Source organism: Triturus cristatus, chromosome 12, assembly GCF_964204655.1.
Source record: "Triturus cristatus chromosome 12, aTriCri1.1, whole genome shotgun sequence".
In the NCBI taxonomy this organism is placed as follows: Eukaryota; Metazoa; Chordata; class Amphibia; order Caudata; family Salamandridae; genus Triturus; species Triturus cristatus.
Genome location: NC_140595.1, coordinates 273,639,762 through 273,667,106, shown reverse-complemented (window position 1 = coordinate 273,667,106; position 27,345 = coordinate 273,639,762). Strand labels below are relative to the sequence as shown.

Below are 27,345 nucleotides of genomic sequence, written 5' to 3'. Positions count from 1 at the left end.
TAATTGCTGCTAGATGTAAAACATTGCACAGGTACGCTTTCATTATTGCACTTTTATTATGGTATTTTTAAGTCTGAATTGTCTCTCTGGGAACTCGCTTCCCCTGACAACACGGTTTGTAAAGTCTATCTTTATCGCAGAAAAAAGCTATTTTCAGCGTGTGACACCTGACATTAGATGCTTGCCTAGATAATTAATGATTGGTTTTACAGGATAATGCTGTTAGTCTTAAAAATGCTAAGCTAAAATTGTAATGATCGTTTTTATTGGTTATCAAAAAATGCTAAACGAAAATGTCATCCTATAAGTTGGTAGTGAAGTTTTTTGCATGGCTTTGAAATAGAAATTTTAAAAGATTTGTATTGCCAGCAGTAATTGGGTAAATCCCATTATTCAATTAATTATTTGCTTAGTGTGGACCAGTTTTAAACAGGGAGAAATTATCATTTTCCTGCTGCTAGATGTAAGAAATTGCACAAGTGTACTTTAATTATTGCTGCTAGATGTAAGCCATCCCATAAGTGCACTTTAGTAATTACTGCTAGTTGTAAGACACTGCACAGGCGCGTTTTAACTATTGCACTTTAATTATGGTATTTTTAAGTCTGAATTTTAAATTGAGGGTAGTTTAGGTAGGCAGTTGTCATCTAAATACGCAATATTAGATCAGATTGCTACAATCAAGTGCACTTTAACTATTGCTGCTAGATGTAAGACACTGTATAAGTGCACTTTAAGTATTGCACTATAATTATAGCATTTTTTTTTTAAGTATGAATTTAAAATTTAGGGAAGTGTAGGTCGTTTCATCGAGAACATTTTTATTATCAATTTTAAGTGATGTCTTATGTAACTGACGTGATATATGGAACCGATATTATTTTCAACCCAATGTGTTATACGTGTTTTGACATTCAAAGACACAATATTAGGCAGAACAAATTGGAATAATTAAGCTCTTGACGCAACCCAAAGGATTTTTTTATTTATGTTTGTAATGATTTTTATTAATCAACAATAAATAATTTCTTCTTCTTCTAGTCCTCCTTTATCCCTCTCTTCTTCCTTTCTATATCGTATTCTAGATCAACGTATTATGATGAAAAGTAAGTGCTAGTCCAAATATGAGTGCCAGTGGACCCCACTTGCAACTATTCGCACAAATTAAGCCCACAGTGTGGTAATGAATTTACCACCGGACCGTTTACTGCCTAGTAAATCTGTTGCCCTAATAATGATCGAACACGCAAAAAATGCTTTCCTTTCTGTTTTGTAATTATGACTTTTCCAATTCCCTGCAGGTATTCCTGTGTCGGATATTTCAGTTCAGATCGAACCTCAAGGAGGCAAGGTGGACGAAGAAGAGAAGTTAGTGGTCACATGCGCTGTGGCAAATGGTACTGGGCCTGTCACATTCTCCTGGTGCAGACAAGACCCAGATGCCTGTTTTCAGCAACAAACAACACACTCAAGGCAGGTGACATTTGTAATGGATTCGATGCGGAAAGAGGATATTGGTCTATACTACTGTACTGCTTCTAATGAGAGAGCACCTATCGAAAGTGAACGAACACAGATATATGTAGAAAGTAAGTACCGGCTCCTGATAATAGCTTTCTTTATGTTTTCAGTTAGTTTTTCATAATAATAATAAACTTGGTGTGATATAATGTGATCCTCTCAGACGTACTAGTAATGACATGCAGGGCCAGATTTTCAAACACTTTATGCTGGGTTTGTGTCCTAACCCGGCGCATGCGCTGGTCTCGCGAGACTTATTGAGAGGGCTCCAAAAAGTGCTACCAGGCCAGCCTAGAGCTACAGTGCATGTGGGCGGGCGCGCGCAGCGCTTTACCGCGATTACTTTCACTTTCACTGCCGCTTTGATGTTTGATCATGATCGCGATCACTTTCACTTTCGAGGCCGCTTGGCATAGCCAATAGGTCTCGCTTTTGGGACCTTATAAGTATTTAGTTATGCAACTGTTGCATGGCTAAACACTTATAAGGTCCCAAAGGCGAGACCTATTGGCTATGCCAAGGCTTGTTTTATGTGGACCCACTGCAAAATCCTTTGTGGTATTTACAAAGCAATGCAGATAGCTATTTGGATTGCTTCGAATAAATAAATAAATAAATGATACATTGCATTATGCTGTCTTGCATTACATTGCATCAAGTAGGTCTTCCATAAGTGGTGCATGGCATTCCTGTGCCTGAGTTTTCTCCAAGATGGCACACGTATCACACATACAAAGAGTGAAGAGCCTCCCGGGATAGTTTTTATGCATGAAGGCACCCTTCCTGTACAAAAACAATCCTAACCTTAATGCAGACACGCGTGCACTATGGTGCGAGGGTACCTGCATTGGCGCTAGGCAGCCACAAAGTGCATGGAGAGAGCAGAACAACACAATTTCTTTGACGGCATAGTGCAGTTCTGCTCTCTCCAGGTGACGCAACGAAGCACAATAACTTTGCCTGCTGCACTGCGTTACATCACTTCTAAGTAAATCTGGCTTCTAGTGTGTTGTAACTGCATAACACAGCATATTGGCAAAAAAAAACGAATCAAGTGCTTGTGCAGCCAGCATTGTGTGGCTTTGTGCGGGGCAGCAAATAGCACAATGTCACAAAACAATGATTTTTTTTCTGCTTCTCTGTTAGAGAGGGCTACAGGCAACAGTTGAGGAAGGGATTGAGGGCCCCTATTATGGTGGGGGCAGTCTTAGACTACACTCATCTCATGGTAACCTGAAACCCAACTAAAAGGCCAGGTTAAATGGTATGCATATGCAAATCATGCCAGCAATGCCCTGGTCACCATTACAAACTAATGGGGTAACCCATGGCACGCCAGACGACCTGGGTACAATGTGATAAAGATGTGGACCTCTGAATTTACCCTCTACACTTGTCGAGTCGAAACATCGACACCACTTGCTCTATTGCCTGGATTACATTGTGTTAGTCCCCCCTTCTTTTGTTTAGGATGGTGCATTTTGAGTATACAAGCACTATCTCTCAAAATGGACGGGGAAGATTTAGTTGTAGTTGTAGTGTAAACAGGCCCATGTACACTGGTTTACTGTTCTTAGCATTACTCCAGCCAGTGTCCATTGTGTAAAAGTATAACATTGTTTTACCCATATACTCTCCTCTGGAATTTTCTTTTTTCTCATTCACCCTGCACACAAGCACTTTTTCTTTGCAGCCCTTTTAGAGCAACCGTTGAGTAACAAAAATAAAAAGAAATTATGAACTTTATTTCGGTCAGACAGACCTTAAAAGTGCCAAGACATACATGAATTATTACAAATTACATATTTCTAATTCATTAGATTCTACAAAACAGCACATTGGTACATAAACACAGTTTACATATGGGAGAGAATAAGTAAATAGGAAACTAGATCCATTAAAACTCATTCAGCTAAAAGGATAAAACATTTATTTTTAAACAATGAGTTATTGAGTCTCAGGCCTTCTACTGTTATAGGTTGATACATTGTGTACTTGGAACAGTACAGACTGCTGTTTACTGGCGAGGGTTAGAAAATTGCAATAGAACAATTTTCCTGGGTAAATTGTGTCAGTCATAACTTACTTCGATACCTTCCCAACACACCTTAAAAGTTTCATGACATATAAGACGGAAGATTGATGTGCCCCAGGCCTTCAGCTTTTATATGTTGGTACATCATATGCTTTAAAACAATATACATTGTTGATCGCTGACCAAGGTTAGGGAATCGCATTAGGACAAGTTGTCACAGTAGATGGTTTCAATCGTGCCTTCATTCTGATTCTCCACATATGGCTTAACCTCTTGCGTGCCCCGCCCTTTCCCCGCCCTGTGCCGGGCTTTCTATTAGCGGGCGGAGTTCATGACGAGATGGTCTCGTCATGGGCACAGCGCAACCGCGGCCCATGACGAGACCATCTCGTCATGGGCACTGAAGGGGTTAAAAACTTAGCGGTCGCACAAACAAACAAAGATCTTGCATCAGTTTTTAAGATACATAGTGCCTCACTATAGTCCCTAGTACCCACTTGTTTGCATATGGGAACGAGTCACCTGCTCCTAGGGACTGAAGATGCTGGGCAGCCAAACAAGGCATGGCCTATAATTTCTTTAGCGGCAGAGCAGCATGGACAGCCCCTATTGGCAGTGGCATTGCCTGACCAAGAACTTGGTGGCGGAGTGAGCTAAAGAATGATGATGGATTAAACCCAGATCAGTTGACTGGGGGTGAGTGCTTGCAATGTTCAACACTCCGTCCATCATCCCCTTTGGTTTTGCTTTGTTCGCCCTAAGTTGGCAGGGTATGCCCAGACGTGGGTCCCTTGCTCACTTTGCCACTGGAGTCAAGCTAGCCTGGCTAATGACGGCTGATTAGCCAGAAACCGGTCCCAGGATGCTTGTTTCTGGTCCAGGGAAGACATGGCTTGGCAGTTCGGGCTGGACTGTTCCCATGAGGCACAGGGTCAGACTGATTTGCATATGGCCATGTTTAACTGGGGTGGCAGAGTGAGCTAAAGAATGATGATGGATTAAACCCAGATCAGTTGACTGGGGGTGAGTGCTTGAAATGTTCAACACTCTGTCCATCATCCCATGGCCTATAGTTTCTTTAGCGGCAGAGCAGCATGGACAGCCCCTATTGGCAGTGGCATTGCCTGACCAAGAACTTGTAAATGTATTCAGAGGAATTGTACCATGTCAAAATTGAATATAAAGCTTTCCATCAGCTGGGACCTGTATCAAGTCATGGAAACTCTTCAGTGATCGCTGTTGTTTAAAATCTAGCAATTCCTGTTAGTCTTCCTAAATTGCTGTTTCTGATCCCATTTCTGAATACCCAAACCCAATACATGAACGCAATGACAGATTCATTGGAGAGCGCGAGATAGCACAGGCACTAGCGCGTGCTATGCGATATGCGCCTTGGAGTGTAATATGCACAGGGCAGTGTTGTGTAACCTAACTAGTCTCTAAAGTTGTAATACAAAATATGTGCTGGGGAGTGTAACGTTGCATATGCACTGTGACAAAGATATGGATCCCAGGTTGTAATATGTATGGCATAGCGCTGTGCGTTATAACATAGGCATCGAGAAAGGTACGTTAGATGGGGCAATATAACCCGTGCGAAGGCAAGTGTGGCATGACATATTCACGGGGTGGTGTTACAGTGCACATGGGCTAGAGAGTGTCCGAATCACATGTTATGTCCCTGGGCATACGGAAAAACCAAGTGAAACACTTCTATTGTAAAGGAGTGGAGGTCACGAGAGTAAAGGTATTTATCTACCTGGGGGTTTTATTTGACGAAAGATGTTCGTGGGCTCCACAGCTTATAGCAAAAAAGAACAGCGTAGGTAGAGCATCTTCCGCAATATTAAGTTTTGCCCGACGTTTGGGTGGTAAACCATGTGATGCAGTTCTTGCCATCTATAGGGCGAAATGTTTAGCTTTAGCGGTTTATGGTGCTGCAATTTGGGGGTATAGAAAAGCGGAGGGAGTCCAGATGGTAGAAAATAAATTTTTTCGTTCACTTCTCTCCATCCCCCAATCATCCCCAACCTTTTCAATACACCAAGAATTGGGGATGGATTATGTGTCCGATCGTATAAGTTTGGCCCCTCTAATATTCGGGTTGAAAACATGGTTGAACCCTGAACTTTCTCTTAACAGATTGATTTTAAAAGACTGCATTGGATTAGACAGAGTGGCCGATATCCCTTGGCTCTTGTACATCAGGAAAATGTTTTATAAGTTAGGGCGCCCAGAGATTTACGAGAACCCAGAAGTGATCACTAAGGGGGATATTGGCTGGGTTAAAGTCCAGTTTTTAAGGTCTAAAGAGCGGGAGGGAGAGGAACTTAAAAAAGCGTCGGTAAGGGCTCACTTTTTATTAATAACCTCTCCCCAGATTGAGCCTTACCTTAAGTTGGTTACAAAACACTATCACCACTGCCTGTTGACCAGATTTCGTTTTAACCTGATTCATTTCATTTTAGGGACCTTTCAAGGCTGGAGTAAACCAGAAGATGCTGCTTTTTGTAACTGTGATGGCAGCTCAATTCAAGACACTGCGCACTTTATCTTATTCTGTAAAGTTTATGCGGAAAGCAGAAAGAAGTACATTATGCCATTGTTGCAAGGGAGAGGATTCTCTCAAGTTAAACCTGCATTGATGTACTTGCAATTACTAGACTGCCCATGGAATATTTTTAACATTGCTAACTTTTTGGTTGCCGCGGTGCGGTCAAGGAAAAAATATGACGCCCAGCTTGGATTATGTCTTTAGTGTTATATGTGTTTGTCTGGATGATTTTTTATGATTTTTTTTATCATATTGTATCATATTGTATTATTACGATGTATCAAAATATTAGTATGAATTTTTGTGATGTACTTTTATGATTTTAATTAATCAATTAAAGTGGTTTGACTGACTAACTGACTGACTGGCTAGAGAGTGTCATAGCATACGCACTAGCTGGTGGAATACAACACAGAGGTGTGAGGCACTCGGCGGGCACTGGTGGGTGTAACACAGCATTGGGCTCAGCCAGGAGCAGGCTGTGACTCTCAAGTGAGGTTTGTCTCCTTTCCAGAGAGTAAAATAAAAAGTATTACACATCCGGCGGTGGATGTGTGTTTTATTAACCGTGAGGGGGGTTTCTTGCATAGTTTGGTCGAATTTTTGTCGAATCCCCTTTGAATGGATGGTGTGCGTGTATATTAAATGTGCCCGTCAATAGCTACCCATGTTTGTATAAATAAACGACAAGGGTGTCTACTTGGAGACTACCCACCGGCGGGGGCGCCGGGATTAGGCACGGTAGGGCGTCAGACACGTCAGAGCTTCACTAGCAGTGTAAATACATTCCATGTGGATTCATTCTATGCATAGTCGCCTTTTAATGAATATCACTCAAATCGTCATGGTGATAGGTACATACGGTTTGTCCAGCATGTCCTAGGTTTTTCTATAAATATATATATTTTTTTAAATAATAAAAAACAAAGGCCGGCCCCGGGGGATGGGGTCCCCGGGCCATAAGTGGCCTGAGGAGGAGGGCAACGCAGCCCCCTCCTAAAGAATAAAAAAAAAAAAAAAGCCCATGGCCCGGGGGGTGGGGTCCCCAGGGCCGATTAAGGCCTTGGAAGGGCCAAATTTATTTTTTTCAACAAAAAAAATTAGGGTGCAGGCCCTGGGGGATGGGATCCCCAGGGCCAGTAAATTAGAAAAAGAAGGGGGGCCACACAGCCCTCCTTCTAAAAAAAAAATAAATAAATAAAAGACCGGCATCACGCCGGAGGCCACGCCCCCTCCTTGCAGCACTCTGCAAACGCACCCCCTGGCCAGTTGTAAGTTGGGGAATGAATTCCCCTTAAATACTGAGGGTCCCTGAGGGCCAACTAGCCCAACAGGTATCTCCAGTATGCGCCAGGGAGCTGCGTTGCAGACAGATGTTCTGATGCCACGCCCCTTTTTACACCTCTATGCAACGCAGCTCTGTGGTGCTTACTGGAGGTACCTAGTGGGCTAGTTTGACCCTAGGGACCCTTAGGATGCAAGGGGACTTAATCTCTCAACTTAGAACGGCCACAGGGCGCGTTTACACAGTGGTGTAGGGAGGGGACGGGGCCTGAGGTGAAGTGTGCAAACACGCCCTGTGGCGCGTTTTAAGTTGGGGAAATAATTCCCTTTCAATCCTGAGGGACCCTGGGGGCCAACTAGCCCACCAGGTGCTTCCAGTAAGCGCCACTGCTGTGCGTTGCAGAGAGGTGGTGCAGGCCGTGCCCCTTTTTACACCTCTCTGCAATGGCGCTTACTGGACGTACCTAGTGGGCTATTTTGCCCCTAGGGACCCTCAGGATTCAAGGGGACTTAATCTCCCAACTTAAAAAACAGCCACAGGGCATGTTTACACAGTGGGGAAGGGAGGGGACGGGGCCTGAGGTGACGTGTGCAAACATGCCCTATGGCGCGTTTTAAGGTGGGGAAATAATTCACCTTCAATCCTGAGGGCCCCTGGGGGCTAACTAGCACACCAGGTGCTTCCAGTAAGCGCCACTGAGCTGCGTTGCAGAGAGGTGGTCCAGGCTGTGCCACTTTTTACACCTCTCTGCAACGCAGCTCTGTGGCGCTTACTGGAGGTACCTAGTGGGCTAGTTGGACCCTAGGGACCCTCAGGATTCAAATGAACTTAATCTCCCAACTAAAAACGGCCACAGGGCGTGTTTACACAGTGGTGAGGGGAGGGGACGGGGCCTGAGTTAACGTGTGCAAACAAGCCCTGTGGCGCATTTTAAGTTGGGGAAATAATTCCCCTTCAATCCTGAGGGACCCTGGGGGCCAACTAGCCCACCAGGTGCTTCCAGTAAGCGCCACTGCGCTGCGTTGCAGAGAGGTGGTCTAGGCCGTGCCCCTTTTTACATCTCTCTGCAACGCAGCTCTGTGGCGCTCACTGGAGGTACCTAGTGGTCTAGTTGGACCCTAGGGACCCTCAGGATTCAAGGGGACTTAATCTCCCAACTTAGAACGGCCACAGGGCGTGTTTACACAGTGGGGAAGTGAGGGGACGGGACCTGAGGTGACGTGTGCAAACACGCCCTGTGGCGCGTTTTAAGAGGTAGTTTTAATCCCCTTCCCTATTATATACTAGGGGCTTACAGAGGAGGTCATGCTGATCACAGTGGGACCCCAACGCATAGTGTTCCCTAGTGTATGTAGGTGTTTTCACTGTATTCTGAGTGTCTTTTAACATAGCACTGGCTCTAGGACTGGTTAGTCAGACTCAGTTACCACCAGTATCCGTCTGAAAAAGTTGAGGGCACAGGATGATTTTGCAACAAGGCTTCTTTCTGCTCTTCTGTTTGTTCTTTCTGCACGTTATCCTTCTTCCTGCACTTTTCTTCGTCTTTGAGGACTTCTGTTGCTTCTTTCTGCATTTCTTTTTTTTCTTTCTGTGCGTTTTTTCTTCTTTCTTCACATGTCCTATCTCTGTAGGCATAGTTAGAAATTAGCATTTAAAAAACCTTTGAAATTCACTGAAAAAACCATAGGTTTCAGGCACGTTATAGTTAGGAATTAGCATTTAAAAAACCTTAGAAATTCACTGAAAAAACCATAGGTTTCAGGGGCGTTATAGTTAGCTGGACTTTTTACTCATACAAAACCATTGAAATTCCCCCGTTACAGTTAGTTCAGCTAACTATAAATCGCGCGCCCGCAATGCACTGCTGATGACGTCACATATTACATCACTCATGACATGGTCAGTGACATCACTCATGACATCACTGACCATCACGTTACGCTGGATGGGCCATGTACGCACGATGCGCTTCGCGCACCGTCCGCACACGGAGGACATATTATGCGCTTCGTTGTGAAAGGTAAACTAGTAAATGTTCCGTTTTACCGTACGCGTACGGTAAGCGTAATCGCCGTTTTTTCGAAAAAATATAAAAAATGAATTTTTGGCCTTGGGGGTTCTTTTGGGACACCTTAATCAAGGCTAGGTGGTTAGGAGCTGTCTAACCTGCCCCTTTACATGTTTTCAACCTTTGTTTTTCCTCCCCCTCTCAGAGTGCGAGAGAGAAAATGGCGGCCGCCGCTTCCTGGTTTCGACCGATTCGAATGTTTACTAAGATCTAACAGCCAATCAGAATCGCGTACGCACACGGCACCGTACGCGTACGGTAAGCTTACCGTAAGCGCACGGTAAGCGCACCGTAAGCTGCCACAGATATATATATTGATTTAAATGCTATTTTCTCAGGAACTACTGAACAGATTTACACCGGACCTACAAAAGGCACTTCCTAGACCTGTAGACTACCTCTCTGCCAAATTTCAAGTAACTCTGTTCAGCCGTTCGGGCTGTAGCTGTGTCTAAAGGTCCTATGGAAAAATGCATGGGAAAAACGCGTTTTGGGACCCCCCTTTTTTCTCAGCCCCCGCTTGACAAATCCCCCCGAGACTTTCAGGGTAGGAGCGGAGTGTAGCGCCCCATTAGTTTTGAAAATTTCGCGTGGATTCGTCGACCGGCGCCAAAGTTATTCCAAATAGAATGTTGCGGTATTCCTATGGAAACAGGGTCCTAACTATAACTACCTACTGGTGACCGCCAGTAGGTTATATATATATATATATATATATATATATATATATATATATATATATATATATATATATATATATATATATATATATATATATTTATTTTTTTCACCAAGATGCCCCAAGCATTGAGAATGCACACGACTTCAAAAGAACCTTCAGGTTTATTAACACAAGGCAAACGTGCTTCAGTGTTCATGTAAGAGTTTTCATTCCGACGCGTTTCGAGGCTCCTGCCTCTTAGTCATGGACATCTCTTAAACAGTCAGCAGATGGCTCTGATTCTGTTTGCTTCATTTAAATACCCTCAGTGGGCCTCGCACATTGCGTGATTAATTAATTGCAGGCTGGGACTTGTAGTCTCAATCAGAGTAAACTTTTCACCTTTAGTAGGCTCTGCATCATGTAAAAATATTTAGAAATACAACTGCAAAGGAAAGGCTGTGAGAAGGAACTGCACCTTAACTCATTTTACAGCACTTCAAAAGCGGCAAAATCGAACGTGCTCAGTGCCATCACCTACTGGAAGGTAATAATGAACTCTAAATATTTTTACATGATGTAGAGCCTACTAAAGGTGAAAAGTTTACTCTGATTGAGACTACAAGTCCCAGCCTGCAATTAATTAATCACGCAATGTGCGAGGCCCACTGAGGGTATTTAAATGAAGCAAACAGAATCGGAGCCATCTGCTGACTGTTTAAGAGATGTCCATGACTAAGAGGCAGGAGCCTCGAAACGCGTCGGAATGAAAACTCTTACATGAACACTGAAGCTCGTTTGCCTTGTGTTAATAAACCTGAAGGTTCTTTTGAAGTCGTGTGCATTCTCAATGCTTGGGGCATCTTGGTGAAAAAAAAAAATATATATATATATATATATACACACACATTCAGACTTTGAATGATTGAATGATACCAGCATAACATCGTTACCAGCAACTTGTGGTTTATGGTGGCATGTACTAGCTTCGAGATTTATCTGCGTGGAGTCCGGTGAGTGCACAGTGTATGCTGATATAAGGGCAGTGCCCTGATGGACAAATACAAAAGTAGCAGCTTAATTAGTATTGTGTGGAGATCAAGAGCAGCGTGAAGTGGTACAGTGGAGGAATAAATGTCTCTCTTCTTCATTATCAGTCAGAGCATCTAAAAAATGCAGCACTTACATGGCCTTTGCTGCCTCTTTATACCATATTACTTGTTAGGCTGCAAGCTGGATAACCAGAGAAGGGTAAGGCTTGGTATGGAGTACTGGTGCAGGAAAATTGAAGTAATTGGGTGCCGCAATATTGGTGATCATGTGCTACAACCTCTGAGGTGTGCTCGTGCCCCTTCCCTGTAGAATTCTTATGGAAGCGGCAACAGGGGAAGGTGAGGCAGTGCCCCAAATGATTATCCAGAGTATCTAGAGTCCGGAGCAAACCAGTGGCCCCAAGGATAAACGTGAATCCCTATCTGCGGAAGCAGCCCAGTTGTGTCTTTACTAAAAACGCCCACTGTTAGTTCTGATCATATCTTAGATATTTTGTCAGAAATACTCAAGGAATTACCTTTAATCCCAATGGGAGAGAGTAGCATTGTGAGTGTTAAAAGCTCGGGCCCATGAGTAGGGAGATTGAAGTCAAAACAGGGAGCTACAAAATGGGAATGTGAAATAAAGGATAACAAGGGTGAAACGTCAGCTGACCTAGCTCAGCGGGAATCTTTTTTCAGAGAACAAGATGGTTCAGTACAAGTTGGCACCAGTAAGGGGTAGAATACTTAGACCCAGCCAATACAGAATATATGGAAATATAAGGAGGTTTTCCAGATATTTAGAAATATAAAAAAGAGCAAGAAGTCAGAACATGTGAATAAGTCAGCCTTCAGAAAGAGAAAAGGGAACATTTGTAGGCTGAAAAAGGAAAGAACAAGAAAGATTAAATTCCCTACAATGGTGCCACAAGAAGAGATCCCTATTGGGCAAACAGTAGCAGTAGAATGTTCGGCTGATGCTCTGGTCGGGTCAGCCCCCTCATTAGTGATCCCAGCTCACAAGAAGGGGTGGGGGGATTGTTGTCCCATGGTACGAATTGGAACTGCTGGGCCAGGACAAGATGATACAAGTGCTGGGCAAGGCCGGTCCCCCCCTAAATGTAGGAGCTGAGCCTTTTAGGCCAGAGTTGAACAAAGATGGGGAGATGGATCAGTAGTTAGCCCCTATGAGGAAGTAGAGTGGGCTTTGCAATTGGTAGACATTTTTGCAGATATGGAATGTGCTCTTCAAAGGTCTTGCATTTTATCTCTTTTTGAGTCAATTGCTCAACTGTCTAAAATTTCTTCTAAGGAAATTTCTTTGGTGGTTCTTCTGAAGGCCAGTGAGATGGCTGCATCATGGCTAGTTGCCTGGGTATTTTTTTAGTCCAGGATTGTGGCAGATGAAATTATGGACTCATTGGATGAGCTTCAGAGATCAGGCTTTGATATCTATGACTCATTTATACATAGGGCAGTCCCCTCCATAATGTCAGCGACTTAGGCGAAGATCCAGGGGGAGGGCATGGGAGCCGTACTGCACCAATCCAATTATGTCCCCTCGCTGGAGGGCTCAGGGGCCCGTGAGTTTGCAGAGTATATTATCTTAATTGTGAAATCTGAAATGGGAAAGCAGATCTTCTCAAATAGTGAAAAAGCAATAAATCAATTTGAGAACACATGGAAATGGATTGCGGGGCACTAAATGATAAAAAGGTGTTTTCTAGACCCCTATTCCCCAGATCCTGTAGATATAAGGGTTAATTTGGTGTCCTGGACATCACTAGCCTATCACGGAATCTAGATTGGGGAGAGAGGATGTAGCTTTACGGCTAGAGCGGTCGACCTCGAAGCTGAGTAACTGGGTTTGAGTCTGGGCAACGGCTCAACATCCTGTGATTCTGGGCATATCACTTAATCTCCCCGTGCCCAACAAAAATGAATGTGTCCGTTGGTAACGCAACTGGTGCTCATGTAAAGTGCCCTGATATCTTTGGGTCTAATTTGCGCTATATAAATCTCTAAAAAATAAAAATAGATTTTTTGCAGGTGGTTATTGAGGATAGAAATGCTATCATTATTGTATTGCAGGAGACTTGGGAAGTGACTGAGGTGGTAATGAGCGATTACAACGTTTTTAGCAGTAGTGCAATCAAGGGCAAGTTGGGCCGGTTGCTGGAGTCCTTGCTGTAATGATCGGTGTAAAATATGAGATGAAGAGGTGCATATTATTTCAGGAATATACTAATTTCTTGACAGTTTTGGCTTATTATCAGATAAGCAGGGTGAAAAGGAGGCAAATCGCTACCCAGATTTAATATTAATCAACAAACTTCCTCCTCATAAAATATTGGATAATCAGCTGAAGGAGCTGGCAGTTCTGATTGATATGGTGAGTTCAAACTTCCCAAAGGTTGCTATACTGTTGATGGGAAATTGGAAAGCTAAGATCCCATATAATTCTGCAAAGGGATCAAGAAAACACCCTTGGTATCCCGTGTCAGCATTTGGACCGTAATCAGGGTGATGGGAGAGGGAGGAAATTGAATTTGTTGTTCGATACCTTGAATTACACTACCGTACATAGTAGATGTGTAGGGGACCAGCCCACTCAATGCACCTCTGATAATGGAAGGCAGTCCACATTGATAGATTATGTTATGATCTTGACCGAAAGTTTCGGTATAGTTAACAGTTTAGCAGTAGATGGCTTAAATGGCAGTGATCATAAACCCATAACTCTTACACTGCATAAGGATATACACTGAGGAGGTCTGTGGCAAAATAGAACACTAATAACCAATTTGAACAAGTGTAGACTGGTATGGACTGGTAAGCTGAAATGTTATACCTAAAATAAAATGAAGTATTGAAAGTACAATCTACTCTGCTGCCGCAGCTCGTGGTACCAGAGTATGAGTTATTAATTGCCTCCATAAGCAAAATGACAACAGAAGACCTAAATTGTGGTCGGGGTTGGAAGGATCCGTTGGGCTGGGCTAAAAAACTTGCTAGGGCAGCACTAAATAATAACATACGGATGACTATAAAAGAGGCGGGCGAATAAGGATCATCTAATTAAAGGCTATAGGAAGGAGCATAAAAGAATATCTTGGGAAGAGAAGGATAATACATGGACTAAAGCAATCATCTTCCTGAGAACGGTAAACATTAAGGGCTTTTGGATTATAGTGACTAGAGAGCTGGGGGCGACCAAATGTATTGTAGCAGACCCAGTCCCGGAAGAAACATGGATGAGCTATTTATCGAAGTTGTACAAACTTAAAGAGGTACAGAAGGGAGGAGTTGGGAGCAGGCAGGTTGGTGCCATAGAACAGGGGATAGTGGATAGCCACTTGATTCCATCAGTAGTGGATACAGAAACCATTATAAAAGCCCTAAAAAGCTCCAAGGCCCAGGGCCCAGATGGCCTCTCCTCCGATATAATTAAACTTAACTCAAATGTATAGGCCCAAGTTCTTGCAACGGTATTTGGAGCAATAATAAGTGGCCAGGCGATTCCAGGAATCTGGAAAGGCAGTACTAGGGTGCTACTGTATAAGGGCAAGCGGGACCTACTGTCTTATTACCGCATGATCACATTGCTAACCATCCCCCTATACAAAACATCTCTTGGGGTTTCTAGAAGACTGGGTAAGCAATGCTAATATCCTCCCTAGGGTTCAAATGAGTCTTCATAAAGGCTATTCAACAACAGATGACTGTCTCATTCTAAATCTTTTGGTTGAAAAATATGCCTCAAGAAAAATCAACCTTTGTATGTGTAATACATTGATTTGTCAACAGCGTTCTACACTATAAATAGACCATTACTTTGGGAGAAGATGAGGAAATGGGAGTGCCCACCAGGCTTATTAAAATTGATTATCCAACTACATAAAGGCTCATGAACAAGGATTGAATTTGGGGTTTAATGGAGCATTGACCAGAAAATTTGATACCCCAAACGATTGAGGCAGGGGTGTATGATGTCCCCGCTTCTTCGCGCCATATATATTGCAGACGCTATGGCAGGATTACATTTAGTTCTATCATTTCTGCCGAAACTTGGGAATGATGGTATTCCAGTAATGTTTTATGCCAATTATATGGTCTTGGTGTATCTTACGACGTTCAACCTGCGGATGCAGTTAGTTGCTTTTGCTGAGTATTTCAAGTCCAATTATTTGAAAATAAATACGGCTATGACTAAAGTAATGGTCACAGAAGAAAAGGTCTAAGTGGTGGCTAAATGGCATCCCAGTAGAAGAGGTAAAGGAATATTGCTGTCTTGGCGTGGCTTTTATTTTTAGATATAATCCTAAATTTACGCCACATATCCAGAAGCGATGGGTTAAGGCCATTATAGGTACTTTAAATAGAATAAACTCCATATTGGGCCATAAGTCCACTGAAGTGCTTAGAGAGACATACAATGCTAAAATTGTTAGTCTGTTGCTGTATGGGTGTGAGGTGCTGCCTTAAAATACGTGAGGAAGGTGCAAACCATAGAAATGAATGTTAGGAAGAAATGGCTTGGCCTACCCAGAGGAACTGTAAATAGTGCCCTCAGGCTAGAATTGGGCCTCACGTGTGTACTATTTAAGTACCAACAATGGCTAATTAGCTACTGACTTGGTTTCTTCAGAGCCAACGAGGGTTCCTTGAAGCAAATTATAAAATCTTGTTGGCAGGAGAAGTATGCCGATATGTGGGTAGCTAACTACCTAGATATTAAGGTATCCGTAGATGTTGTAGTAGGGGTTGAATTTCAAGGGTTGTTTGTGGTACAACAAAAACAAAAATTAAAGCTTTTAGTAAAACAGGGCTCCAGGAGGAGTGATTTAGAAGATGTGTGAAAGAGAGATAACTTGTGTCATTTACAAGAGTCATGGTATGGGGGGGCATATTCAGCCTTACCTGAGTGATATAAAAAGTGCCTGTATAAGGAGGTGGGCCTTGAAGGTTAGACTGGGGCAGGTACCAGCTTTTATATGATGGAAGCTGGCTAGAAAGACGGAGTCAGACATAGTTAAGTGTCCCTTCTGTCAAAGTGTACCATTATTCTTTTTGTACTTACTCATACCCTGCTCTTGTTTTAATGTTAGTAGAAGAAACGTGCTGTTACCTGCCTTTAGAATTTCACAGGTCCGCCGTACAAAGGATTTAATTAATTCCAAGATGTGACAAAATATTGTTTTGCTGTGCGGTAGGAAAATTACTGTCTGCTGTTTTTGAACAGTTTATTAAGCAGAATAGTCTATCGCACTAGGGATATGGAATGAGTATACTGAGGTACTGTTACCCACTCATACACCAATCACACACCCACTAAACCCACCTACAAATCCCACCTACAAATCCATAGAACCACACACAGCCCCACTCACACACATGCACAATCACTCTCACTACCACTCACACACCCACACAGCCACTCACACACCCACTCACCCACACTACCACTCACACTCATTCATACACCCACACAACCACCTACTCACCCACTCATCATCATCATACAATCTTTATTCAGTTGCAATTACAATCATAAAGCTACATAAGACCATAAATACATTCATTTATCAGCATTAAAAATAATGTAAAATTGAAAAACATTAATGTACAGTTGAAAAATACAGCTTTGAGACCCAAATCCCATTGATCGAGCCTGGAGCAGATCTTACACAAAACACCTGAGACCGTAGCAAGAACATATGCATTAGGTAATAGTTGTAAACCATAAGTGCCAGGCAGGCTTGGGAAAACACCATGGCTTTCAGAATTGGTAATGGAAAGCGCTTCCTAGGAACACTGAAATATTTACACAACAATACAAAATTAAGGGTATCCTAATGAGCCAGGAGTGGCCCAGCCACTCGGAGAGGATAACAGGTGATGTAACAAGTTAAACCTAAATCGAGATACCACAAATCTGTCTCCATTGTTAGATAACTGGAAGAGATAGGTTTCCATGCCCTGCACTGTTTTTAGTAATAAATGCCCTCGGACCATGGGTTTTCCCAGTCCCCGCTGTTCACGTTTCATGGAGGCATGTGCAAAAAATAAATCCATTACCCGCTTTTTCTCCACAGATCACAACAAATGATGATTATGAAACATGTCCACCCTCCCTAGACTACTTAAAGTATCCTTTACAAATGCTAGGCAGGGGATGTTATGCATGTGGTCTAGAGATAAACAGTGGAACAAAATAGACCTATTAAGCTGCAAGCCTTCACCAGTCCATATCTTAACCCAACAGAGCAGCGGCCTAAGAGCTATAAGATCACTAATGTATCTGAGACCCAACCTCTTGTGCACCGAGAATGCTTGCGTGCTTAGAGGCAGCCACAAGATCAGCTTCAAAAAGGTGTTTTCTGATATTTGAATCCTGTCCACCTGCCTGTGGCCCCAGACTTCACCTTCATATGTCACCTTGGAGATTCACTTACACTGATAAAGTTTAATTAGGGTAGTCGGTGGCCATGAGCTCAGTCTTCGGACAAAGCTACACCTGGGGTCTTTGTCAAATCACAGATCTTGCCCTCCAGAAGGGGGTTCCAGTTCAACCTGGCATCACATAATACCTCCAGGTAAGGAAAAGCTGGGCCTTTGGCTAGAATGTGTTACCCAACCCTGAAGGTTTGAGAGTGTGTGGACCGAGGATCAGTTACTAAAACATATGACTTAGAAAATTAATGGCCTGCCCCAAACCATCCATATAAGTGGTAAAACTGCCCAACAAGAACTGCAGATCCACCGCCTGAGTGCGATAAGCACCGCATTGTCGGCATATAACAAAACCGGATGTGGTCTTTTACCTACCCTTGGGCAATCCACCTGCGCTGACACCAAAGCTTGTTCCTACCCATTAATATAAAGGGTGAACAGAAAAAAAAAGGTGTGTGTATGCACACCTGGCAAACACCACTACTAGTGACAAAAGACTCCTTGAGCTCCCATCCGTGAGAGTACCTTACCGCAGCTGAGGTGCTGGTGTGGAGATTCGAGAGACGAGGAACAGTTTCTGGGTCCACCCCCATCGATAGCAGCAGATCCCAGAGCTTATTTACCCAGTTGAATGCCGACGTGAGCTCCATAAATGGTAAATGCAATGAGCCGGACTGAACAACAGTGTATTTGTTTATAAGTAGGTATAGGCTGACACACTGATCAATGGTCGACCTGCCCAGCCGAAAACCATATTGGAGCTCAAACAATATGTTGTTTGCGTCAGCCCACGATAAGAGCCTGTTTAATAAAATCGACCCCAGCACTTTAACAACAGCATCTATGAGCGATATTGAATGATAGCACTATGGATTATTCTTGTCCCACTTTTTAAAAATAGGAACAATGATGACAGATGATCATGAAAGAGGAGCCCCCTCCCTTATTGAACCATTTAATACCAAGGTTAAGACAAGACCCCAAACATCAATATTATTTCGAAATAGATCGGGGTTATACCGTCAGGCCTTGAGCTTTTATTTCAGTATAAGACCAGGATACTTTGATAAACTTTATCCAAGCTAAAGACCAGGTTAGCTCTCCCCAGCGTGAAGCATGTTTGTTCTGCCATACCGTCTTGGAGGCCTACATTATATACGCCCTTAAAGTGAACCACCCACTGCTGTTCTAAGATATGATGGCACAAAGCAGGACCTGATGGCTCAGGAACACCAGGCTTGTTAATCACCCTCCAGAAGAGAATGCTATCTTTCAATTTGAATGCCTGGGCTAAGTCCTACCTAGCAGCTTTACATAACATCTGTATACGATTAGTAAGAGCCATCTTAAGGTCTTTCCAACATTTCACAACAAGCTCCTTATGCCTAGGGGACTGTTTGAGAGTGACTTTCAGGAGGCAAAGACACTTCAAGCAGGCTTGGTCAAACCATCTATGGTGGTGAGAGTTAGAATCAGTTGCTGGAACCGTAAGCAAGGCTGAGAACTTCTGTGCAATCCCTGTGAATGCATTTAAAATCTCCTAATCGGAGACACCCATGTCCAGCTAAGTGGAGATCTCCTTCTGGCACTCACTAAAGAGCGACAAGTTAAATGCCTTGGGGTCCACAAGAGACCATTTTAGGCTTCTCCCTTCAGCTATGATGATGGGCACATCTTGTATCGCTGGTATTGAATTGGCCCTGATTATGATCACTGAAGGGGCTGTGCATTATATTACAACTTGAGATAAACACACATAAACAAACATAAAATCTATATAAAATCTATAATTGATGCACAACCCCTCCCTTTGGATGTTGACGTAATGTGGGGGTTCGTTGTGTTTACCGCCTTTTCTAGGACAATGACCAAATTATTAATTTGTAAAACAGGATTAAGAGTACTGCCATCAGGTGTATGAGCCATATGGAGACCCTCCTCAATCATCCATCTCAAACTCAGATTACCAGGATCTAACTGGGTAGCACATGAGTGACAAAATAAAATCACCTACCAGTATAAGCTTCTCTCGTCCCAAGCCCTGCCTATTCAAAGAATTGATGGGCGAACATAGGCAATGGAGATTGAATGACCTGCTTGACGTTGACTTTGCATTATAAAAATTAATCAAAACAATTGGTGTTGATCCTGGAACAAACATTTTGAGGGCCTGAAATAAATGCAAGTCCCATTAAATTTTTAACATATCCACAGAATTCTAATGTCGCAAAGATCACCAAACTGCCCTTTGCTCTCCCTGATGTTGACACACCAACTCACAATCCCATACAGTCACTCACACACCAACACAGACAATCACACAACCACTCACACAACCACTCACAGACCCATACACTCATTCACACACCCATTGACAGGTTCATACAGACACTCACACACCCATACAGCCACTTAGACACCCACCAACACACGGATGCACACAGTCACACAGTGACTCACATATGTCAGAAATAGGATCACTCATTAGTAGTACAGAAAAAATAGTAATTTAACTTATGTAGCAGCTTAGTATATAACTTCAAATATCAGAAACATTTACGAAACACTTTCACTCACTGGATGATGTCAGCAGTGATGTCATTTTTTATGTCATCCGTGATGTCACTGACCATGTCATGAGTCATGTAATATGTGAGGTCATAAGCAGTACATTGCAGGGGTGTTAGTTATTGTTAGCTTAGGTGACCATAACCGCTGAATTTCTATGGTTTTGTCTATGTGAAACCTGAGTGTATCTATAACGTCCCTGTAAATATTGTTTTTTTAGTGTATTTCTATGGTGTTTTAATGCCATTTTCTAACTATAACATCCCTGTAACCTTTGGTTATTCTAGTGAATTTCACAAGTTTAAAAAAAATATAAATTGTATTACAATTTGGCCCATAAGTTCAATTTACTAATATGCATTTTTGCAAGTTTATAAATATATTATATTCAGACATTCATTTTATTATATATTTTAAAACTAAAAATTTTAAAATTAAGGTAAGATACCTCATGTAATTTTTCTACAAATGCAATGCACCAAGTCTAGATCCTCATACCTGTTGCATATTCTAGGACAAATAACGGGTCTGCCGCTTATTTTGCCCACATTTAATACTAAAACAACACATTTAACACAAACATATGCCATTGCAATTTCTATGAGTGTAACACTGACGGTGTGTGAGTGGCTGTGTGGGTGTGTGAGTGACTATATGGGTGGCTGTGTGGCTGTGTAAGTAGGTAAGTAGGTGTGTGAGTGGCTGTGTGAGGGGTTTAGTGGGTCTGTGAGTGTCTTAGTGGGTCTGCGAGTAGGTGTGTGTCTTAGCGGGTCTGTGAGTGTATGTGTGGGTCTGTGAGTGCCTGTGTGGGTCTGTGAGTGGTTGTGTGAGTTGGGACTTTTTAAAAGATTCCATATGTTTGTATTACTTGTGTTACTATTTGCATTATTTTCAAGTCTTTGTTCATGCAAGGAAGGAGTCATAGACCTAATCTTGGCATGTGCTCAACTCACTCTGTTAATTTTTGGCCTCATTTACTGCAGACAAATATGGCCACTAAAGGAGTGAGGTACTTTTTTAAATGAGGTAAATTTAAATGGAAGTGTTAAGTCTTATATTCACTGTCATTTGAGATGTCATGATTGTTATCATATGTAATGTCACTGACCATGTGATGAGTGATGTAAAATGTGAGGTCATAAGCAGTGCATTGCAGGGGCATAAGTTATAGTTAGCTCAGGCAACTATAACTGCTATAAATGCAGGTAACTATGACTGCTGAATTTCACTGGCTTTGTATGAGTGAAATATGAGCCTAACTATATCCTTTGCTTTTTTCAGTGAATTTCTAAGATTTTAAAATTCTATTTCTTAACTATAATGTCCGTGTAACCTTTGTTTTTTTCAGTGAGTTTCTAAGATCTTTAAAATTCTATTTCCTAACTATAATGTCACTGTAACCTTTGTTTTTGTGTGACTATATATATATATATATATATATATATATATATATATATATATATATATATATATATATATATATATATATATATATATATATTCACTTAAAAAACCATAGGTTTCACACAAGTTATAGTTAGCTGTACATTTCACTCGTAAAAAACCAATGAAATTCCACGTTATAGTTAGATCAGGTAACTATAACTTGCGCCCCCGCAATGCACTGCTGATGACGTCACATATTAGATCACTTATGACATGGTCAGTGACATCACTCATGACATCAATGATGACATCTGAAATGACACATTGTGCATTGCGGTCGCGCAAGTTATAGTTACCTGATCTAACTATAACGTGGAATTTCATTGGTTTTTTACGAGTGAAATGTACAGCTAACTATAACTTGTGTGAAACCTATGGTTTTTTAAGTGAATTTGCAAGGTTTTTTAAATGCTAATTCCTAACTATAACGTGTGTGAAACCTATGGTTTTTTCAGTGAATTTGTACGTTTTTTTAAATGCTAAGTTATGTATTTATTTTTAATTTTTGCGCGCACGGTGCGCGTGCCCACGTTGCGCATTTCGTACCGTGCATGCCTCGCCATTTTTTACAAAATATCAATGGTTTTTTTCTCCCTTGGGGTCCTTAGATTTATATATTAAATGTGATTGTTAATTCTTTTTTTTTTTTAATTTTTTTTTACCGTACACGTACGGTAAGCTTACCGTACGCGCACTCCGCGATTTTTTTTTTAAATTATTAAATTTATTTTTCATACTTTTTGGTCCTTCGTGAACCCCCTGACGAACGCTAGGGGGTCTGCAACTCTCTTCGTTGCCTCCTTTTCATGTTATCAACCTTTGTTTTTCAGTGCGAGAGACAGAAAATGGCGGCCGATACTTTCTGATTTCGACCGATTCGAATGTTTACAGTCATGTAACCACCAATCAGAATTGAGCTCGCGCACGGCACCGTACGCGTACGGTAAGCTTACCGTAAGCACACGGAGCGCGCTTACAGATATATATATTGATTTAAATGCTATTTTCTCAGGACCTACTGAACAGATTTACACCAGACCTGCAAAAGGCACATCCCTGACCTGAGGACTACCTCTCTGCTCAATTTCAAGTAATTCTGTTCAGCCGTTCGGGCTGTAGCTCGGACTAAAGGTCCTATGGGAAAATGCATGGGGAAAACGCGTTTTGGGACCCCCTTTTTTCTCAGCCCCCGCTTGACGAATCCCCCCGAGACTTTCAGGGTAGGAGCGGAGCGGAGCGCCCCATTAGTTTTGAAAAATTCGCGAGGATTCGTCAACCGGCGCCAAAGTTATTCCAAATAGAATGTTGCGGATTTCCTATGGAAACACGGTCCTAACTATAACTATCTACTGGCGACCGCCAGTAGATAATATATATATATATATATTATGAAAAATACACTTACCTGTGAAATATTTAAATTTTCACTGTAAAGGCATGCATAACATGCATGGTAAAGCCATATCTGTTGTAAAATATTGCGTGGTAAAGGCATGAGTGGTAAAGACGCATGCGTTGTAAAGCTTGAATGGTAATGGCATGCAGGGTTGAGACGTCATTGTAAAGGCTGTTTCTCCCAGTAAACTCGTCTCCAGTTCAGTGTTTCCAGGCAAATATTTTATTTTATAGAGATGCCTATTTCTTCATTATCACATTTGAGAGCACCTTCAAATATGTGAGCTCAGCATTTCTGCTGAACAAAAAATAAAGACATCTTTTGTATAATTAAATAGACAAAACATTTGCTCCATGTTTAATACGAATCTAGCCCACATATGGGGTACACATGATCTCTGACTTGCCTCTCAGTTCGCTAATCGCATTGCATCAGAACAGGGGCAGGAGTGTTTCTTAGTTCATGTTTAAAAACTCACTTTTAAATATGGTGTCATAAGTAGAGAATTTAGGAATAGCGATTTCCTAATTGCTATTCTTTGCTATTTGCAATTAGAAAATCATCATTTCTAAGGGGCAAAAACCAATAAGTTGGAAATAGTGATTGCTAATCAGGTTATGGTACACCTAACTCATGAATGTTAATGTGGTAGGTAACAATCATTGATAATTGAAGCCATCACAGGGTCTATAATGGTGGCCTGCTCGGGTCTATAATCACAATATAAGCGGGGGACTAGGAGCAATTTTTCAGGAGAGGTCCTGTACCGATGCTCCAAAGCCTAAGCACAAACACAAAGAGTGGTATCAGTTCCTAAAGAGAAGGGACAGTGTGAGGTCTGGCAGTCCAGGTCGGATCTGCTTCTGGGGGTGGGTGTCTCAAAAGACAGGTAGTAGAGTATGTGTACAGTAAGGTAATGGTACTCCTGTGTGGGTGATAGTTGTGCCCTCACACATCCTTGCGGGTGCAGGGCATCATCATTGGGCAAAGCTCCTCGTGGGGGTGGCGCTGCAGTCCCTCACGTGCCCTCTTTGAGGGCGCTCTGTTGGAGATCTTTTTAGGAGGCGCCGCAGTTGTGCATGTGGGTGTGTGGGTTGGGTGGGAGGTGGTGAAATAAAATGACCCGTTGGTACCCTTGTAGTTTTATTAATGAGTCCTCAGGGTCAGGTTAAAAATAGATCGGGGATAGAGGCGCAGATAGCGCTTGAATGAGTAGGGGGGTAGAATTAAGCTCCCGCTGCTCTCAACCCGTGTGTGGATCTAAAGTGAGATAGTGAGTGAATAGTGGGTGGTCGACATGTTTCGCGCTTCCCGTGGTCCCTAATGGATCCCTTAGCGCTTCATCAGGACCTTAGTACAAGCGAGGAAAGAGAGGAGAATCAGGGAGGAAGACACCCTATAGTCCCTTGTTACCACAAGACAGATGACAGATGCGTCGTAGATACTAATAATTGGGCACGTCTTATTCGTGTCCCATACTCGAAACCTGGTAGAGACAGGGAGAGAGAAGGGGGGAGAGAAAAGGACAAAACAAAAAAGAACATACCATGATATTGGTCATTTGACAAAAGGTGTAGCATCATTCACAGCATGTGTCAATCCAAGTATTATAGGGACATGAGCATGCAGGGGAGAAGGATGCAGGTCAGGATCTGATGGTGATTAGCTTACCGGGTGGTCATAGTAAGGATAAACAGGAGGGTCAAAAGAACTCAGGGGGTGGGATATAAACAATGATGATAGCGTTCATAACCTTCTATATAATTTAAAATTGTCAACAAAATGCCACGTGGTCAACTCCCGGGGATGGCGTGTTGATTAGATAAAACCAAGACACTGGCTAGTGTTGGAGAAAAAAACTGCAGGAAAAGCATGTATATTGCGTGTCCATTGTTACTCGGTACAATCAATTAACACAGTGGTGTAGAACCTAAAAGAAGTGAGATGCATTGTAATTGGCCTCGTTGTGATCAAGACATCTAGGAGTATGCGTCACTCCTTGCACTAGAGGTGATATTGAGAGAAGTAGTGTAATCTATAAGTCAGGATGAAAAGAAAATAATCATGCCCCCTCTTTGTTTGAGAAGGCTGTGCCGGCGTCGACCGTCTGGTGTAAGGGGTCAACTGCATTGGAAAGCAAAAGTGCACCATGTACACAGAGGCAAATCGAAAGGAAAAAATAAAAAATAAGAGGAACAGAAAACAATTAGTATAAGCCCAAGGGGGGCCGCGGTTATGGTGAGTTACCTTAGTTGGCTGCAGCGGGATGACAAAACTTACGTGTACCCCTTTTAGCGCAGTCGGGAAACCTGTTCTTCCTCCAGGGTCGCCGGTGAAGTGCAAGCGGGAGGAGAGCGGTATTTAACGAGCCGATCCTGATCATTCCAAATCCCGGAGGTGAAGGGCGGGGCGGGAACAGTGAGATCAGGTACGGTGGCCGCCCGGGTTGTGTGGCGGCCATCTTGGAATGGGATAGAGACAATGAAACTCAAGTGCCGGGAGAGAGAAAGGGCGAGAACGGTGATCGAAAGAAATGTAGAAAAATATAAAATGTTTTTGTGACCGCTCATAGATATGGAAAAATAACGGTCTTCTCTTAACTGACGTGTGCGTATATTGGTCAAGTATGGAAATGATCAGAGGCTATGGGCCGTTTGGTAGACCGGTATGGTAGTGGTATAAAGAAAAATAAAGGAAGCTGTGGCCCAATGTGCTCAGGGGGAACAAACAGTGATGTTGTAAGTTTATCCCAGAGCTATTCTGAAAACTCCTATGGGATCACAGTGTACGGACCCCTTTTGTGGGCATATGTTACCATTTGCACCTTTTGAAATCTCTAGGGTTCTATCCCAATATATGGGTTAGGGTAGAGTATGTGTGTATGATTCATAGCTGTGCAGTAATTGATAACTCGGACTGGCATTCTTAAAACAGAGTGGAAATTGCGTTTAGGATACAAGATCATTCCATGGTATATCGTCGTTCAGACCATGGATGTTACTTTTTAGTCTGAAGACCCAGCGTTGTTCGGTCTTGAACAGGGCTGTGGGTGTCCATAATGGATTCTGTTCTATAATGGTCCATTGAAGACTCTCTGGTGGGTGATTATTCTCCAGAAAGTGCGTTTGTAAACGGGTCGTCGTTTTTTTGCAACGAATCATGCTTTTGTGTTCTCCAATGCGGATTTTAACTGATCTCGCTGTCATTCCTTTATATTTGTGTCTGCAGGGGCATGTGATCAGGTAAATACAGTTCTTTGAGTTGCAGTTGGTATGGCGTTTTTGCTGCCAAGGCCTCGTGAGTCCCAAATCAAGTTCCTTTGATACTGTGGTTTGTGGACAAGCAGTGCATGAGCCACATGGGAAATGACCCGTTACTGAGGGTAGTGCCCATAATGTCGGTTGTGGTCTGATGATGTTTTTGAGACGGGTGTGTACCAGGATATCTTTTAGATTTTGTGTACGTTTGAACGCAAACAAAGGAAGAGGGCCTGGGTCGAAGGTGCCCGTATTCAGTATCTTCCAATGTTTTTTTACTATTTTCTGAATTTTGTTAGAATTGGGGGTGAAGGAAGTTACACATGTGAGAGTGTTAGTGACGGATTTGGTTTTTGGTTCTAGCAGTGCGTCTTGATGATTGTTCCTAGCCCTTTTATGAGCCAGTTTGATAATCTTGTTGGGATACTGTCTCTCAGACAGGTTCTTCTTGAGGGCATCTGCTTGGGTTTCAAACTCACTGAGTGTGTTACAGTTCCTTCTCAAACGTAAAAATTGTCCAACAGGAAAGTTATCCCTTAGTGCTTTGGGATGGTGACTCTGGTAGAGAAGGAGACTATTCCTATCCGTTGTTTTTTTGTAATTAGTAGTCATCAACGTGCCTCCTTCGAGGGAGATGAGAAGGTCTAGAAAAGGGATTGTTTGTCGTGATATCGTGCCTGAGATTTTTAGGAAAGGATTGATGATATTTATCCAGTTTAAAAAGGACGAGCAATCTTCTTCGCCTCCTTTCCAGAAAATGAGGATGTCATCAACATAACATCGCCATAGTAGGATATTGTTCTGATAAGGGTTGGTTGGTTTACTGATGTGTTCCTCTTCGAAGTTGGCCATATACAGACAGGCCAGACTCGGCGCGAAGGTACTCCCCATACTAGTACCTTGTATCTGGTGATATAGTTTAGTGTCAAAGGCAAAGAAGTTCTCTTTCAAGGCAATGGTGGCACAATCGCAGATGATGGATATGGGGGTGATGTAAGGCCAGGGATCGAGGCTCTGCAGAGCTCGTTCCAGGACTGTGAGAGTGGCGTTCTGGGTATGTTCGTGTA

The 27,345-nt window shown here is 42.5% G+C and overlaps 1 protein-coding gene across 1 annotated transcript in view; it reads left to right on the top strand.

Moving 5' to 3' along the window:
- Window positions 1-27,345, top strand: part of LOC146775841 (Fc receptor-like protein 3) — a 726,410-nt gene that overhangs the window by 642,053 nt on the left and 57,012 nt on the right. Inside the window, exon 5 of the mRNA XM_085640004.1 lies at window positions 1,302-1,589. Coding sequence (XP_085496130.1) covers window positions 1,302-1,589 — 288 coding nt within the window. The remainder of the gene's footprint in view (window positions 1-1,301; window positions 1,590-27,345) is intronic.